This window comes from Panicum virgatum, chromosome 8N (assembly GCF_016808335.1).
Source record: "Panicum virgatum strain AP13 chromosome 8N, P.virgatum_v5, whole genome shotgun sequence".
Classification (NCBI taxonomy): Eukaryota; Viridiplantae; Streptophyta; class Magnoliopsida; order Poales; family Poaceae; genus Panicum; species Panicum virgatum.
In genome coordinates, this window is record NC_053152.1 from 41,591,885 (window position 1) to 41,607,997 (window position 16,113).

Sequence of the window (16,113 nt, forward strand, 5' to 3'; positions counted from 1 at the left end):
CACCCGCGGATTTGTCACAGGCGGGTTTCTCCTGGCCCCGCGGGTTTCGCTGCAAGCGGGTTTTCGCCGCACCCGCACCCGAATCCGCGGGAGCCATCCCTAGATAAGTGGTACTTTCTACCAATTCCGATCAGTAGCTTTTCGCATGAAGTACAAAAATTTTATATATATTCACTTCTGTGAAACTACATTTTGAGATAATTTACATGCACGTATCATTTCCAAATATCTGAACATGTAAAAAAGTACTCATATATTGTAACAAAAATTGAAATGGTTGGCTAAAGCCAAAAATTGTCACCTATATGTTGGTTCGAAGAGGAAAGACTGGCTGAAAAAGTTTCCAGTACTGGTCATGTATATTCTTGTGCAATCTGTCTTGTTCAGTACTGTACATGCATGTTGTGGTACATCTAATAGACTATTAGTGCTCTACTATCATCACTCTTGCAGAAGGTCATGGTGCTTCATTTTTCTGCCAAGCACAACTTAATGATTTTATCTCACTGTACATTTATACATCACAGCCAAAAAGAAACACAGTTTTTCCTTATCAACTAGAAACCCCTAAGGATACGTATGTACTGGTCCGCTTCTTCTTCCACAGGGGGTGTGGATATTCCATAGAGCAGATTTAAGATTCATGTTCATCGCCGCCGTTCGAGTCCACAGAGGAGGATGTGGATGACGAGTCAGGAGATTGGTGGTACTGCACTTGAGCCTGTCGCTGGTTCCTGAAGCTGTGAGTATGGATCGGTGGGGGGCAGCTAGACCCGCTTGTGGAATGCTTCTTGTGGCTGTGGCTCATGTTGACAATCGCAGTCATGATGTCCATGATTGTCGGGAGCAGTCTTGATAAAATCGTAAGAAGAGCAGATAGCTGCAGATGGACATTCATTTTGAGATCAGTGCGAAAGTACATTAGTAACTAGTAAGATTCAGTTGCACTGAAATGCGTCAGGCAGAAACACCAGAACGTTATGTTGCATGATGAAGAAAAGAAGTGGAATTCTAGGAGCAGAAACATTGCTTTATTTAGTAGCTTTGGGATCTAATCTCTTTGTAAAGCGTTTTTCATGTTCTTACCGTGCCATGGCGAAAATAAGCAGTGATGTCATATTGCAGCCATATGCCATATGATAGCACGAAGGCAACAAAGAGGCCCAGAAGGTACAGTGGGTTCCTGCTCATCAGCAAAAGAAAAAGATTACACTAGTTACACGTGCCAATGATGAAATCTGCATTATGGAACTATGGAAGTGTCTGCACTCCCGTAGACTTAACTAAAAAATAGAAAGAAAATAAACAAATTATCTTGGGGAGATGATTACCTGAGAAGAAACATAAATTCATTGTAACCTAGTATTGCCAGAAGCAGAATAGTCCATGCAGGTGGCAACCAGTTCTTGCTACGCCTATGTGTTTCCTGCCAGGACGAATTCAGATTGGAAGAATTTGGTCAGCAAAATGCAAAATGTAAACACATTTCAACAAAATGCACATGATATAAACAATCCAGTAAAACAAATATACTAAAACGAGGCATATACTAAAAAGAGGCACAGATGGAATCCAGGATTGGTTTTCAGAAGTATGTGAAACTAAGAAAACCAATTTCATAAGTTGATTATCCAACAAAACCATTAACATGGATCATAGTTATGTAAGCACCAACCCCAAACAGGATGGCTCATTGAGCAGGCACTGGAAAAAAAAATACCTGCACAGACATTGCTTGTGCAACAGCATACTCTGTCTCTGCTTTGAATTGCCTCCAGATGGATTTACACTGCACTGGCGTAATCAGGGTATCCTTTGGTGACACCTGCACAATTAGAGGAGTATTCCAAACTAACTCTCACTGTAGATAATCCTAATAAACCATAAACATCCCAAGTGCAGTGTAGGAAGTAAAACCTCTTCCCACGTGCTTGAAGCAAGTGGATCATAAGTAAATTCAATGCTCCTCTTCCAGGAAAGGGGTCCGCCATCTAGAAGAGCAGTAATCAGAGCCCGGTCTATTTTATCAGGTTTATCATCCAACCGTATAGCTGCCATTACAGACATGAGTCTTAAAGCCTGCATGGCAACACGAGATCCAGATTATGCTTCTTATGGATAAACAATATACATCAGGTCAGACACCCTAGAAGTGGTGCAACATTATTTAGCTTAAAAAATGTCAAGTGTCAGTACTGCTAAGCGTGCTTCTCTAGTGATCGCACGTATATCTTCATCTCCTGTCCATGTCCTTGGCATCGAATCCCTATCACGGCTCAGCACAGTGAAAAACCTACAAATAATCCAAAGAAATTAGAAGAAAAGATATGAACACTCATGGTAGTAGGATATGAAAACCGACACCGCATTATCCTTTTTTCTATTTTTCCTTCAAATAAGAGAAGAAAATTGTACCTTTCTTTCATACGCATCAGAACATTTCCAGCTTCTTCTCTAGCTTTCATTTCCACTACACTTCTAGCATGTTCCCTTAATTCTGAGACCATCTTACTGGAAACTGTCTGGTCCAGTTCAAACTCAGAAAGGGAAGCTGAGAATGCAAGAGTGGCATTTTCAGTCTCACGCCTATATAGTCTCCTAATACATGCCCAGGCGTCTCTCTCCCGAGTTTCCAGTATGGATTGTACAGGCCCAGCAAGTGCTGCTGACAGATTCTTCTGCAATATTATGCAAAAGGCAAAATATAAGTATAGAATGTTTCCGAAATGATTGTGACGTTTAGAACTTGGAAAAATCAAGGAAAGTAACCTCGTAATTAGATTTTAGTTCAGCCAATTTTGCATTCCTAATAGATTCGACATGATCTTGTATATGCTCTTTCAGTTTGTTCCTAACTTTTGAAGCATCCATTCCCACATGTTTAGCTGCTGCATCTGTACAAATAAAGAACAAGGACTTGACATCAACGAATAATAGACTGGAAAATAAAAAGGATACATGATAGTGAGTATGACAAATATCTCCACTAGAGGCAATGATTACGTTTACTAGGGATTCAAATGGACCATTACATAAGCATCTTCTTTGTATTAAGTATTTAAGTATTAACACATACAGGATGATAAAGGACTTCAGGATCCTATGATTGCACTAATGGTACTGTCCACCAGAATCTCAGCAAGCAATACCTCACTGAAGCCTGATGTGTGCAATAAGTTGTAGAGAATAACTTTATACCAGCATATGAGGTTTGACTAAACGTCAGTTGACAAAGGTTGAGTAAATGGCCGAAAATTTTCTTCCCAAGATATCTAGTGACAGTAGTTCACGCTTCACATATACCTCTCAGTCCAGCATCGAACTCAGCCATTGAAGCCTGAACACACTGATCAACTGATGCTGTAAATCCCTCTCCGCTGCTTAATGCTTGGTCCAGATCACTTCTGAATTTGTTGAGAGCCGCAAGATGTAGGTGCTCTATCACTTTCTCGAGAGCAGGATATGTGTGCTGCAAAAACCAATTTTTCTCATGATACTCTTGAGATAAAATACAGGGCAAAATGAAGTAATCCAGTTACTTTCAAAGAAATTATCCCTCCCTAAAATTAACAAACATCCCATTTATGACATTATATCAGCCAGAACTATGCATACACAGGAACTTAGCAGCATGATAAAGATCTAGATACTAAAAGGTCCAAGATATTTACGATGACAGAGGGACATATACTGAAACATTAGCTAATTAAAACTGAAGAAATAAAATATCATGAAGAACTGATTCTCAAGCAAACACAGACATTAGTCCTTGAGCTTAACTATGGCCCTCCTGATAAGCAGATATTATGAGCTAGGATAAACTAGTTCCTCAAATCAGTGGTGAAGTTGGTCATTTGGAAATGAGTTACTCACATCTAGCATTGAAGATTCTAATTGTTTACGCTTAGCAGTTCTTACACCTTCGTCAAAATACATGGTTTCCAGGTCATACCTGCAACAAAATCAGTATTTTTTAAAGAACCAATCAAAATAACTCACGACACCCCTCAGATATCAAACATTCTATTGCCAGTTTCTGATAAATTGCATTTTTCTGTTTGTAGGCTAAATTGTTTCAAGAGGATAGATCACTTTATCCTAGTGCTAGAAGTGATTCATGGGTATATATGAGCAATAAAGAAGAAAAATCAAGGGCATTATAAGGAAACCAATAGTAAATTGATTGATTAGATACCAACTTAGTTTCCATGTAGACACTCCACAATATAAATGTGTAAACATGACGCATGAAAGGAAGTGAATTAGCATTGACTGCATTATGTCTCACGACTCAAGAGGATGAACTGCGCAGGTAGTCAAAGCTAGCAAATTCAGGTTGTTGAACACACTGATTCATAGCGGCCACTATATTTGTCTTAACTTTGTAAAAGAATCACCACAATAATAATTAGTCAGATCACCCACTCTGATAGATAAGAATCGAGAATAGCTTTGAGCTTCGTTCCAAAGCTCGGTACTGGACCAGATTTTACAGCTGCATCTAGATCCAACCAACCCTGTATAGCAGAATAATCAATCCCCATTCAGCCAATTAAACAAATAATACAGAACTACAACATAAGAACAATGTCACCTTGTCGGAGAAGAAGTGTCTGAGCTTTTCATTTGCAATCTCTTCACACCGAACAGTAGCAACCATGACCTAGGAAATGTACAAAAGAGTTACATTTTAAGCTCATAGTATTCAAAAATAAATTGATGTATGTCCATACGTGCAAATGTGCAATTATAATTGTTTAGTTTGGTAGAATTGATGGCAAAAAATGGCACAATAACCTTATGAGCAGGAAGGTTGAGGTCCTTATTTTCACGTATTACTTTCCAGATCTGTAGTGCACTCAGACAAAAACCTGATGCTGGCACCACACCCCTTCTATCAGCTGCAAGACCACCTGGTTCGATTGAATGATAAAACCTCTGCCTGAGTTGTCCAACCTGAGAAAAAAAATGAAGACGGAAGTTCAATAAATTCAGAGATCATAACTTCCATTGAAGATGCAAGTTCCATAACAAATGCAATTGCAACCACTAGAGAAGAGAAGGGACCGTGGTACATTAAAGAGAGAAAACGGAGCACTTGAATGTCCAGTGTACCTGCTCCTTAAATAGTTCTTCTTTCTCTTCATAACTTGACAGAGCAGTAACCTCCACCTTTATATTGAAGAAAATATAGTCAGTTGATGCATCAAAGCCTCACTTTCAGAAAAATGATGCACCGACATTGAAGAATTCACTGAGCGCTGCTTCCTTGTAGGCTTCTGGCTTCTGAACAGAGTCCCATATCTGGTAGAAAAAGATAACAACTGATGAGAATTGTGATATGACATAGAGGAAAGCAGGTAAGCAGATAATAGAACATTAGCACCTTCTGAATATCCTCCTTGAGGGCTTGTGTTAGATACTCTACTGGAGTCTACAAAGACAGGAAAAACAGAGTACAAGAAAACTCAAACCAACTGAAAATATCAGACTGCAGAAATAAAGAAAGAAAGTGGATCTCAGCTCTGGAACTGTACAAACCTTTGTTTTATCGCGGATAACAAGTAGCAGTGTCGTCTTACGAGGACTGAATAAACGCATGAAAACCTTAAAGAGATAACAATAATAATAAGATGACTGGACACGGGAGAATTCAAACAGTTTCTCATTGAAAGAGATCTATCACCTGAAATACTGTTCTCAAAAGTGTCCTGTTTGCAGCATGTTCTCGACCTATGTCATGACACCACCTGCAGATCATATAATAATTAAAACATCTCTCTACTGACCAAATTTCTAACTTTCAATGAAGCAGTAATATGCGAGCTAGTAACTCACAAATTTATCATAACAATGTCTGAAACTGCAAGAGCAAACAGAGCACTCTGCTTCTCAAAAGCAGTATCATCCTGCAAGGATAATACAAAAAATAGTAGATATGTGATAAATAGTATTATCAATACAATAGGAACTAGGGGCTCATAAGTGGTAGACTGAGCATCACTTCATCAAAAGAGCATCATATTTATGAGTACCAAATGATTATAAGTTGATGCAATGCAAGGAGTTCTTCACTCGGCACTGAGAACAGGTATGACTAATACAAATGAAATCAGGCTAACTCCACTGAAAATACTAGATGCTCAAATGAGTTTCTGTATACAGGCAGCACAGGATGGTAAGCTAGTAAGTAACGTCCAAAGGGGCATGTATAGCACCAGGCAATCAGACTCAATCACCATCATTGCATCTTATTGGAGACATTACTCACAACATGGTATGGTAGTCCCCAAGATCCTTACAGCGAAGTTAACAATGGCACTAATGCCGCATGTGAATCAAGCCAAGTACTACTAACTAGTAACTACTAATCGCAACCATTTCCTTCGCAGGTTAAATGCTAATAGTACTACATAGGAATCCAGCTACTTAAAATTTGGAGATCCATCGGCAGGTAAGGTACAAGGAACACAAGAACATGCTATAGAGTAACGTACATCTACGCCATCAATTGCGCATGGAAATAAAAAAAGGATAAAACGGAACGAAAAAAAAATAAAACTCTGCTCGGGAGCATTTCTGCAGATAAAGTTTCACCTGCCCTCTTTCCCTCCCATCCGTCCCCTCCAGATCCAGGACAACAGTGAACGGCTCAATCCCAACGGCCTTGGAGATCCAAATCCCCTTGGTGGTCTGGTGCCTGCCGTCAACCAAACAACAGCGAACGAAAAGAAATTCAGCTGACGAACTCGACGATTTTGGCACGGCCAGCCGCGCAGTGCAGTATGTCTGTATCTGCGTTGGGGGTGGTCGGTTACCTTCCTTTCAAGGCATCCATCTCCCTGAAGTTCGTCCCGAAGAGATGGTTGAGCAAGGTGCTTTTCCCTGGCCGAGGAACAGAGCAGCCGTCAGCTAGAGGTTTTGAACTTAACAACTGCTTAAATCTTAAACAAAAAAAAAACTGGCTGAAACGAACGCAATCTGCGAAGCAGAGCTAGAGGGCTTGACGAAGTAACCGAAATCGAGACCGCCGCGATCACCCCCGGCGAGAAGGTGCGAGGGGAGGCGGGCTGGCGAGACGTACCGCTGCCCTGGGGCCCGAGGATGGAGACGACGGCGTAGGAGAGGCCGCGCCCGGGGAGCCCCGCGGCGGCGGCGAACCGCTCCACCGCGGCCGCGTCCATCTCGCCGCCCGCGCCCACCACCTGCGCCGCGTGGCACTCCCCGCCGCTCGCCTCCATCGCCCCGCTCGCCCGCCGCAGGCCCGAAGCAGAGCAGCGCAACGGCTAGAGAGAGAAGGAGAGAGCAGAGGAGAGAGAGACAGGTGTCGCGCCGCCGCCCGCCGCCGTTGGGGGTTTTTCTACGTGGTTTTACGGAAGGAATAACAGGGAGACGGCGGCGGATGGATTGCGACGGAAGGGTTGGAAAAAAGCCGAAAAGGGACACGACCGCACTGTCAAGGACCCCTCGAGTGGCTTCCGACTTCCGAGCCATCGGGTACGTGGCTACGCACGAGAATTCCGTTTGAATTGTTCGTTGGATCGTGACAAAAATTCACCGAATCATCGGTAACCAGGATTTTTCGAAACTTAAATTGGATAAAAATTGACCCTAGCAAAAAGAGACGTGCGATGGACTGAATTAATTTCAACTGGAATAAATACAAGGGATTGAGAGAGTTGATAGGTCCGTAGTATGACTTAACATGAGTGCTTAGCCTTGAAGAAGAAGATCACGTGCACTATAACAATCAAATTAACATAAATTACGGCTTCCATCCCTTTTGAAATAAAAAAAGTTACTAGCAAAATTCTGACCTCTTTATTAGTTGTTGACGCGAAATCCGGCTTTCCAAAAATTAGGGTTTTGCTAATTTTGATCGTCAACATTAGTCTTTAGGCTAGTGCAAGGGGGCTTATAATATTATTCTCAGTCCGATTGATTCATATCCTTTTAACCTAGCTTATTTATTTTACGATGACAAACCCACCGCTCATGCACATTTGGAAGCTGATCAGGTGTCCTGCATCAGTAATGATCCAAAGTAGATGCGGTTATGTAGCATGGATACCATTATTTCGTTGAGAAATTTTGAAACTTTCTTATGTGCCCTGCCTTACAGTCTTGCATCCAATGGATTTTCAAAGGCTTCAAAGGTTCATGTCATGTTCTTTAATATGTGCCATATTTGGATTCAGCACTACATATGATATTCTTTAGTTTGTAGGGAGCATCAGCATGATATTTTTTATGCTAAAAGTCTAAAACTTTCGGAGACCCACTTTTCAAGGAGCATCCAAAAACTAGTTTTTTTTTTGTGCGTGACTGTGTGTGAGAGATAACAATTCTCATGCTATTGATACTCAGGCTATCTAACGAGGCTTTGGTGGTGCTCTCGGCTGTTACGGCCCAATACTTTCGCGGGCCCTCTACTTCTCCGATGTGCTGATGCTGGGCTGTTCTGTTGCTCCAATGCTTGCCAAAAAGCGCCATGGTGAATTGTGAAATACAGTACAAGTACTAGGCTTGGTTTTTATGTGCTCTTTTGTGTTGACGTGAGATCTGCGTGTGATGTTCCCTAAAAAAGGAACTGCGTGAGATGCTAAAAAAAAAAGAGAAAAACCTTGCTACGTGATATATCATCCTATCTTAGTTTGCTATGAGCTGCGATATGCTGATACTGTGTACTTTTTTTGGCGAGAAAAGTTGAGGTTGGACATCCTTGTTTTGGCTCAAAATTTAGTTGAGGGCTTGTGCCCTTTGCTCACATGAGTCGCATCTACGTTGGCTCGGCCCTAAATACATACATATTGCATTTCTTTGAGAAGAAACCATTACCAAGTGCTACATACATATATTGCGACGCCGTTACCTCGTCAACGAACATGAAACGAAAGTCAGAATACAAAAACTAATTGTCGCAGATGTGCCCTTAGCAAAAGACGAGATGCAAGGGGGGCCACTAAAAAATAGAAGATGCAAGAGAGGGACGTTGTGATACTATATGGAGATCTTAACTAAAACACCAAACCCAATTACGTGAGATGGTGACATACATTTCGTGTCGTACTATCAAACGTCAAAATGATCATTAATTTCGAACATAGTGAGTGTATCCGAAGCATATATGAACATATCTCTGCTAGCTGATTTGGTTAAATAGCTCCGGAAGCACTCATCAAGTCCTGAATTTAATTTTTGCTAAGGTTATACAAATTTCCTCGCTGGTCAAAGACGATTTTCTCGAAAATCGAAGTCGTTTCCTCTTAATAAAAAATGGCAAACACCGTCGTACCCTCCGGCCGAGTTTTAAATCCGAAGCCTATTACTAAAGAGATAATTACCGAACACCATCTGTCATTGGACAGTCAACGCCGCGTACAGCGACGTAATGCTGTCCTGTAGCACGAGGACGGTTTTTGCTCGAGATTAAACCACCATGAATTAAATAATGAATACTCTAGAACAAACGAGAATTGCAGCCATGGGCAGTAAAAGAATCACAGCCGTGGACGAGGGCTTAAGAGCATTAATAATTGTAAGAAAAATGACCTCATTAGATTATTATTTGTGATTTTGGTGATTGAGTGACAACATAATCAATGAGACTAATAAAGTTTGTGAGATCACATTTATAGGATTTTTAGGTTCCATGAATGATGTCCAAACCATCTCCAAGACGTCCAATGCACTGTCGAGACGAGATGTCTAATACACCGTCGAGACGAGGTGTCCAACCCACCGTAGAGATATGCCGTGACAGTTGCAAGGGAGAATAGTTGCACCGGATGCACCCTTGTCACCGGTCTAACAAGTGACACCACATCAGCTGTCAGAGACCCAACGGTGTCAGACCCGGGACAGCGGGACTGCTTATAGACATAGAATATTCTAGAGTAAGGGATAGCTCATGGATGTACCTTACCTCTTTTGTAACTACTCGAATAGACATAGAACTAGCTGCAGTACAAAGGAAACTACCCAATTGTGTTGTAGTAGGACTCCAACTGTCCTCGGCTAGGACTTTCCATGTAACCCTGTCTCCCCGGATATATAAGGGCGGGCAGGGACCCCCTCCAAACAATCATCAACACCTAAGGCAATACAAACCACACAGGACGTAGGGTATTACGCAAACTCGCGGCCCGAACCTGTCTAAATATTTGTGTTCCTTGTACCATCGAGTTCTAGAGCAGTCGATCCCTACCTACAAACCCTACTGCTAAGGATATCCCTGAGCAGGCTTGGCGGTAAACACCGACAAACGGCTACCCCATGGCGCAGAGTGACCGGATGCACCGGTGCTATACCTTCGGATACACCGGTGCATGCGTAGAAAGTTGGGTAACGGCTCTAAACGGCTAGTTCGACTTGGAGGCCTATATATATGTGATCCCCCGGTCATTCGAAGTTTGCTGGAGTTTAAGGAAGTCATAGACACACTCAAGAACATCTCCAAGCCATCCAAGAGCTTAGTGTTCATATCTTTAGCCCTTAGCACACTTTGAGAGTGTTATGTAAAGGTTAGCTCTTTAGTGAGTGAGATTGCAAAGCCTTATGCCCATGTGCTGTGGTTCTTGAGTGAACCAAAAGAAGATTTCGGTGCGCCGGCACCTTGAAGCTTGGAAGGCTCGCCGGCACGTCATCGACCCTTCGACTTGGTGTGGAGCGGCGACGACAACCTTTGTGTGGGGGACGTGGAGACTTCCATCCTTTGTGGAGAAGCTCCTTAGTGGAACTCGGAATCAAGGTGACCGTGGTTGAGTCCGCGAAAGAGACTTGATGTCCTAGAAGCAATACTCTTAGTGAGTGCTTCAACAACGTGGATGTAGGTGTGCCTTTGTGGCTAACCGAACCACGGGATAAACACCTGCGTCGAGAGTTTGCTTTCTCCTATCTCTCTTTAAGCTTCCGCATTTCATACTAGCAATTTGTGTGCCTTTACTTTTATAGAGTACTTTCTTGATAGGAAAGGTTATAGATTGCTAAACTCTTTTGGGATATGAGTTTTCATACTAGAACAACCTTAGTTGCACATCTAGATAGCATGTTTTAGTTTAATATTGTGCAAATTAGTTGGAGCCATATGTTAAGGTTTTAACTTGCCTAATTCACCCCTCCCCCTGTTAGGCTAGAGCGCGGTCCGATCACGTTCAATAATACAGCCAACAAGCTGGCTGTAAGGATTCTTACAGTCTTCTTTCAGCCCACCTATATAATAGTTAGCTCTTCACAATTAATATATGGTCCACTTGTCTCTCTTATAGATTTTTTTGATTTTTGTGTCCAAGTCGGCTGTAAGTTTATAGCCCGCTTCTCTTCTCTTCTTTCCTCCACCTCATTATTTAGCCGGTTTACAGCCAACTATAATATTTGCTCTAAAAACAAAGGTATCCTGCCGTCTTCGCAGCTGCGAAGACTGACTTGCCCCTTGTTTAGATGCAAAATTTAAAATTCCAAAACTATCACATCGAATGAGAATCTTACATATATGGAGTATTAAATCTAGACGAAATAAAAAACTAATTGTATAGTTTGTTTGTAAATTACGAAACGAATCTATTGAGCCTAATTAGACCATGATTAGACACTAAATTGCTACAGTAACAATTACAGTAAATATGCACTAATGATATATTAATTAGTCTTAATAAATTCGTCTCGAAGTTTACAGACGAGTTTTGCAATTAGTACTGTGATTAGTCTATATTTAATACTTTAAATATAAAAAAAATTCTCTTTCAAAAACTTCACAACATGCATCCATCCTATAAGGGAAGGATTAAACATCGCTAAGTCCACCCAGAAATTTGCACCATGCAGAGACAGTCAGAACATTGTGTACCCACGAATTTGTACCCAGGAAGACACCTCCATTGACATCTATGGCTACGATCTAATCTCCTGATGCTTCAACGCTTTGGATCATCCGGCTTCAACGCAACGCAACGCGCGCCTCCCTCCCCCGTGCCCCGCGCGCCTACCACCATCGGCCGCGGTTCGAATCCCACCGACGCGGTTAAAACGAAAACGAAAAAAAAACAAAACTTCCCAACCCTCGGTCGACCCCGGCCTCCACCATACCGCATCCGCCGCCCGCCGCCCTCCACCCTGCCGCGGAGCCGAACGCCGCCGCCGCTCGCAGCATGCCGTAGAACCGGCCGCCGGAAGCGCGGGCCGCGGAGCCGACCGCCGCCGCCGCTCGCAGCGCGCCTCAGATCCGGCCGCCAGAGGTCCACGCGCCGGCGTGCCGCGCAGCGGCAGGCCCCGACGCACCAAACCCTAAAGAGCTGGCCCCGCCGGCGCCGCCCTGGGGATGGCGCCACACCACATCGCCGCCTCCTCTCCGCCTCTCGCCTCCTCCCCACGCATGCCCATGCTCCACTCCGCCTCGTGATCGGACCGGCGCGGATCTTCTTGGAGATTTGGGGGGTAGTTTGGTTTTGTTGCTATTTTCGGAACGCCACGAAGCCGGCCGCCGGACAACGCCCGCCGCACGCCTGCGGCTGACGGCGCGGCCGCTGCGCCGGGCCGCCGCCGTCTGCCCCAACGCCCGCCGCCAACTCTATATCCTCAAGCGCCGGCGGCATTGGAGGTGAATGGTTTCTCCATGCAATCCTCACTCTCCTACCTCTCCCATCCCGATCTGAATCCTATATCATCTTGTTCCTCTTCTCAGATCCGCATGCGGGAGGCCACGGAGAGGGCGAGCATGGCATGGCTGGGGCGACCTCCAATCCCTGCCGAGGCTTTCTTGGATTTCCCTCCCTGTGCGTGGATGAACTGTCGTTGGTTTTCCCATGTAGTTGGCGCAGCTTCTTGATTGATTCTTGGTGAAACCCGGTTTGTGCCTGGTTGAGTCGGAACTGTGTCCCCAGATTCTTGGTTTCAAAAACCTAGGTTCTTGATTGATTAGCCTTTTCCCATGAGTGGCGTTAAGATTGTGTGGCCCGTGGTGGAAATTCCTGTTTATTTGGAGTTGAATCAGGAACAAATTTTTAGTTATGGAACCATAGCCCTTCGATTCGATTTAGGGATCAAGGCCGAGGTTCTGGTGGCTTGCAGTCGCAGACCACTTTGTGTTGGTGTTTTTTTTCCTAGATTGGTTTGGTCGTTATCCCCAAGATTGCATGTTCTGCTGCAATAAATAGTTTTAACATTTAGGCCATTTCTAGCTGAACTGAGATGGTGATCTCGCAATTGCATTATAATTAGGCTCTCCAGTTGATTCACATATTCTTTCTTATGAGATTGGCTTGATAAATGAAGCATGAATCTACTATTATTGGTGGTTTGTTCGTGTGCCAGTGTCATCAGTCATCACTATTGGTGGTTTTTCATTGGTACACCACAAGTTCATACAGAATCTGATAGCGAAGTGAGAGAAAAGAGGGGGAGGGGTGGTAACCGGAGCAGGTTTCAGAAAGAGCACCTAGCAGACTGACATTCAGCCCAACTAAGCCCCTTGATTGAAACATAAGCAGATTTAAGAAAGACCACCTAGCAGACTGACATTCACCCCCATTGCCTATGTGGGTCACATAATCAGTAATTGAACACTAGGCACCACTGTTGCTTGGCTAGCTCATTTTTTTAATTCTGAAATATATCACCATTGGTGTTCTACATGCATGTGAATACATGGTATTTAATTTCATAAAATTTCAAGAGCTACCATTTTGCTTACACTGGTGCATAATTGTTACAATTGTTACATACATGATTTGTCAAGTGCTTGATTATCTAAGGTCTATGTAGGGAATGTGCTGCATTACCAGAAGATGGAATCCGTATGCAATGTTGCCTCAATTCAGTGTATTTTTCTCTGCTGCAGTGCTTAAAATTTTTGGTATGAAAGATGTCCCTTTGGAGCTTCTGCCTGTTGGACAGTATGTAACTGATGCATGTACTATTATATTAGCATCATACTACTATTGTTGACTGTTGCCTGTTGGACAGTATGGAGAGCTTTCTCGAAATTGAGCAGTTTGGAGAGTCTCATTCTACCATAAATCGGCTCCTAGGTAAACTCATTCATCCTTGGTAGATTATCAGATTAATCAAGCTATACCTGATGTTTTGCTCTACAGTTTGGAGTTATATACTTGCTGGTTGTTTATTTATTTTTTTAAGCTTGACTATTTTTTTTTGACAAACACTTTTTAGTATTTCAATTTTTCTGTGCTGTCCATGCTAGGAGCATTGTCCTAAAAGAAAAGCAAATGCATCTGCCAACCGTGTCGCAGGTGCGCCCCCGAGATCCAACAGCTACGCATCCTCCCTGCCATCTGACGTTGCTGACGGAGTTCTTGGTTCAAATCTTTTATGAATTCAGTTAGATGCAGCAAAAGATTACACTCAACCGTACTCTGAACAGCTATAAAAAGAGTTCAGTAAAGTAGTGATGAGAAGATGAGACCTGCACTAAAATATTCTTAATTGTTGAAGTTTACAGGGTCCAAGAGCAGAACACGGGTTGTGACATGGGCCACATGAATATGAGGAAGACATTGACAGTTCACCCTTGACTTCAGTTAGATGCAGTAAGATAACTTCTATATTGTGCTATTTTTCTAATGCTCTGTGAACAAATGCCAATCATAGATATATAGTGGTTCTTTCATTTTGCAGTGATCAAGACATGCTTAATTCTTGAAACTGGATAGCTGCATGTATTAACCAGCTAATCTTTGTTTTTTTTGTCCCAAAGTGTTCCGGCATCTATAGTATTATTAAGAATACTGCATTTGGGCCTCCAAGTATAGTCTGCAATTTTAAAATGAAACATAAACTTAAAATTATTCTGTACCATTTGCTTTCATGATTTAGAGCTGAGAGAATGGCAAGCCGAGAAAATATTTGTGGCTTGTTATGGTTGACATGCAATTCCAAAGTTGTAAATACAGTTAGGGACTGTATTTTTTCTTGGTTATATTTCTTACCATTACTTCTTAGTTCTTACCTTGGAGAGTTGGAATTGAATTACAAGTATAGCCACTGAGATACATAGGTCAGTAGTATCAAACTTGAATGTCTGTATACTTCTCTAAATGCACACAGATAGCCAGCATTTACAAAGATTATCCAAAGACAAGAAATTAATAATGCCTTTTACTAAATGTTCAAGTGCATATGTGCGTGATCTCCATTCTGCCCTTATATAGATCTGATAGCTGAGATTATTAAATGCTGGTCTGATGAATGAAAAAAAAAATCTTATTATGAAGTTATTTGTTTGTTGTAGTGGGGTACTTTCTTATTTGTGCTGGTGAAAAATTGTTCATTGGAGTAGCATGGGATGGTCATCAAGGAGAAATATGTCATGGTGCTATCTAATATTCTCTTATGGATATCATATCAAAAGTTGGAATGATATGTTTGTTTTGAAAGTTAGGCGCTTGACCATCACAGCCCTGTATGCATTCTTTCTGAGTATAATTATGTGATGTTGAGTATAATTCTGTGATGTGCACTTAAATATGTTTGTTTTTTTAACCCGTAGCGTTAGCACGGGCCAACTTACTAGTCTAAACAAGGCGTTGGATTGTGGAGCCGGCGGCCTGGTGCTGACTTGGCTCCAAGCTTCGGCTGGCTGCCGGCTTCAGTGAGCTCCGTGCACATGCCGTGCAGATCCATCACTACAGCTTCGGCGCCGCTCGCTCGCGGTGGTGGGACCAATTAAATCGGCCGTGCAGCTTCACGCGGGACCCGCGGAAGCTTCGCGCTTGGACCCACCGTTTGCCCTGCTCTGGGGTACGGATGCTCGGCGTCGGGGTCACGGCTCACGGTTTTGCGATTGCAGCTCGCCCTATCCACAGGGCTGGATGCATCTAGCTACCCGATGGTATTTTCAGATTATATGAATCAATGAATGATTAGATGGTATAACACTCTAGTCAGATTAATTACCTCCTATCTATACCTTCTGCTTTCTTTTTATATTTCTCTTATTCTAATTTTTTAAATTATTTCTAACCTATCCCAACTTACTTAGGATAAAAGACTATGTCGTTGTTGTTTATAACTTGCCCACTATCTGCGGGGTTGCAATGCTATATCGAAGTATTTTAATCACTCAAAATTCTTTCTAGTGTTAGGCCTGGTGGGTAGAGA

General features: G+C 42.6%; 2 protein-coding genes across 44 annotated transcripts; one reads left to right on the forward strand and one right to left on the reverse strand.

Moving 5' to 3' along the window:
* Positions 1 to 328: 328 nt before the first annotated feature.
* LOC120685956 (protein ROOT HAIR DEFECTIVE 3 homolog 2-like) lies at positions 329 to 7,256 on the reverse strand. 2 transcript variants are annotated; one of them, XM_039968105.1, is made up of 22 exons: positions 7,085 to 7,256; positions 6,819 to 6,885; positions 6,598 to 6,700; positions 5,839 to 5,909; positions 5,687 to 5,750; positions 5,542 to 5,607; positions 5,387 to 5,434; positions 5,242 to 5,304; positions 5,116 to 5,172; positions 4,798 to 4,956; positions 4,595 to 4,663; positions 4,426 to 4,517; positions 3,874 to 3,952; positions 3,304 to 3,469; positions 2,770 to 2,894; positions 2,416 to 2,678; positions 2,197 to 2,293; positions 1,918 to 2,079; positions 1,721 to 1,825; positions 1,332 to 1,426; positions 1,087 to 1,183; positions 329 to 880 (listed from the first exon to the last, which is right to left on the reverse strand). In XM_039968105.1, exons 1-22 carry the CDS (start codon positions 7,239 to 7,241, stop codon positions 635 to 637), a joined length of 2,451 nt encoding a protein of 816 aa, XP_039824039.1. In that variant the 5' UTR covers positions 7,242 to 7,256; the 3' UTR covers positions 329 to 634. The 2 variants fall into 2 exon arrangements, with proteins under 2 accessions (XP_039824039.1, XP_039824040.1); XM_039968106.1 differs by lacking the exons at positions 6,598 to 6,700; positions 6,819 to 6,885; positions 7,085 to 7,256 and adding an exon at positions 6,036 to 6,211.
* A 4,766-nt stretch (positions 7,257 to 12,022) lies between these two features.
* On the forward strand, positions 12,023 to 15,885 carry LOC120685295. 42 transcript variants are annotated; one of them, XR_005679500.1, is made up of 7 exons: positions 12,026 to 12,595; positions 12,680 to 12,770; positions 13,835 to 13,889; positions 13,960 to 14,024; positions 14,198 to 14,246; positions 14,449 to 14,543; positions 15,245 to 15,458. XR_005679500.1 is itself a non-coding variant. In XM_039967124.1 (6 exons), exons 2-6 carry the CDS (start codon positions 12,686 to 12,688, stop codon positions 14,494 to 14,496), a joined length of 333 nt encoding a protein of 110 aa, XP_039823058.1. In that variant the 5' UTR covers positions 12,023 to 12,595; positions 12,680 to 12,685; the 3' UTR covers positions 14,497 to 15,119. The 42 variants fall into 42 exon arrangements, 2 of the variants coding, with proteins under 2 accessions (XP_039823058.1, XP_039823059.1); XR_005679499.1 differs by having other exon boundaries at positions 12,028 to 12,595; positions 14,456 to 14,543; XM_039967124.1 differs by lacking the exon at positions 15,245 to 15,458 and having other exon boundaries at positions 12,023 to 12,595; positions 14,167 to 14,246; positions 14,449 to 15,119.
* The last annotated feature ends 228 nt before the right edge of the window (positions 15,886 to 16,113 follow it).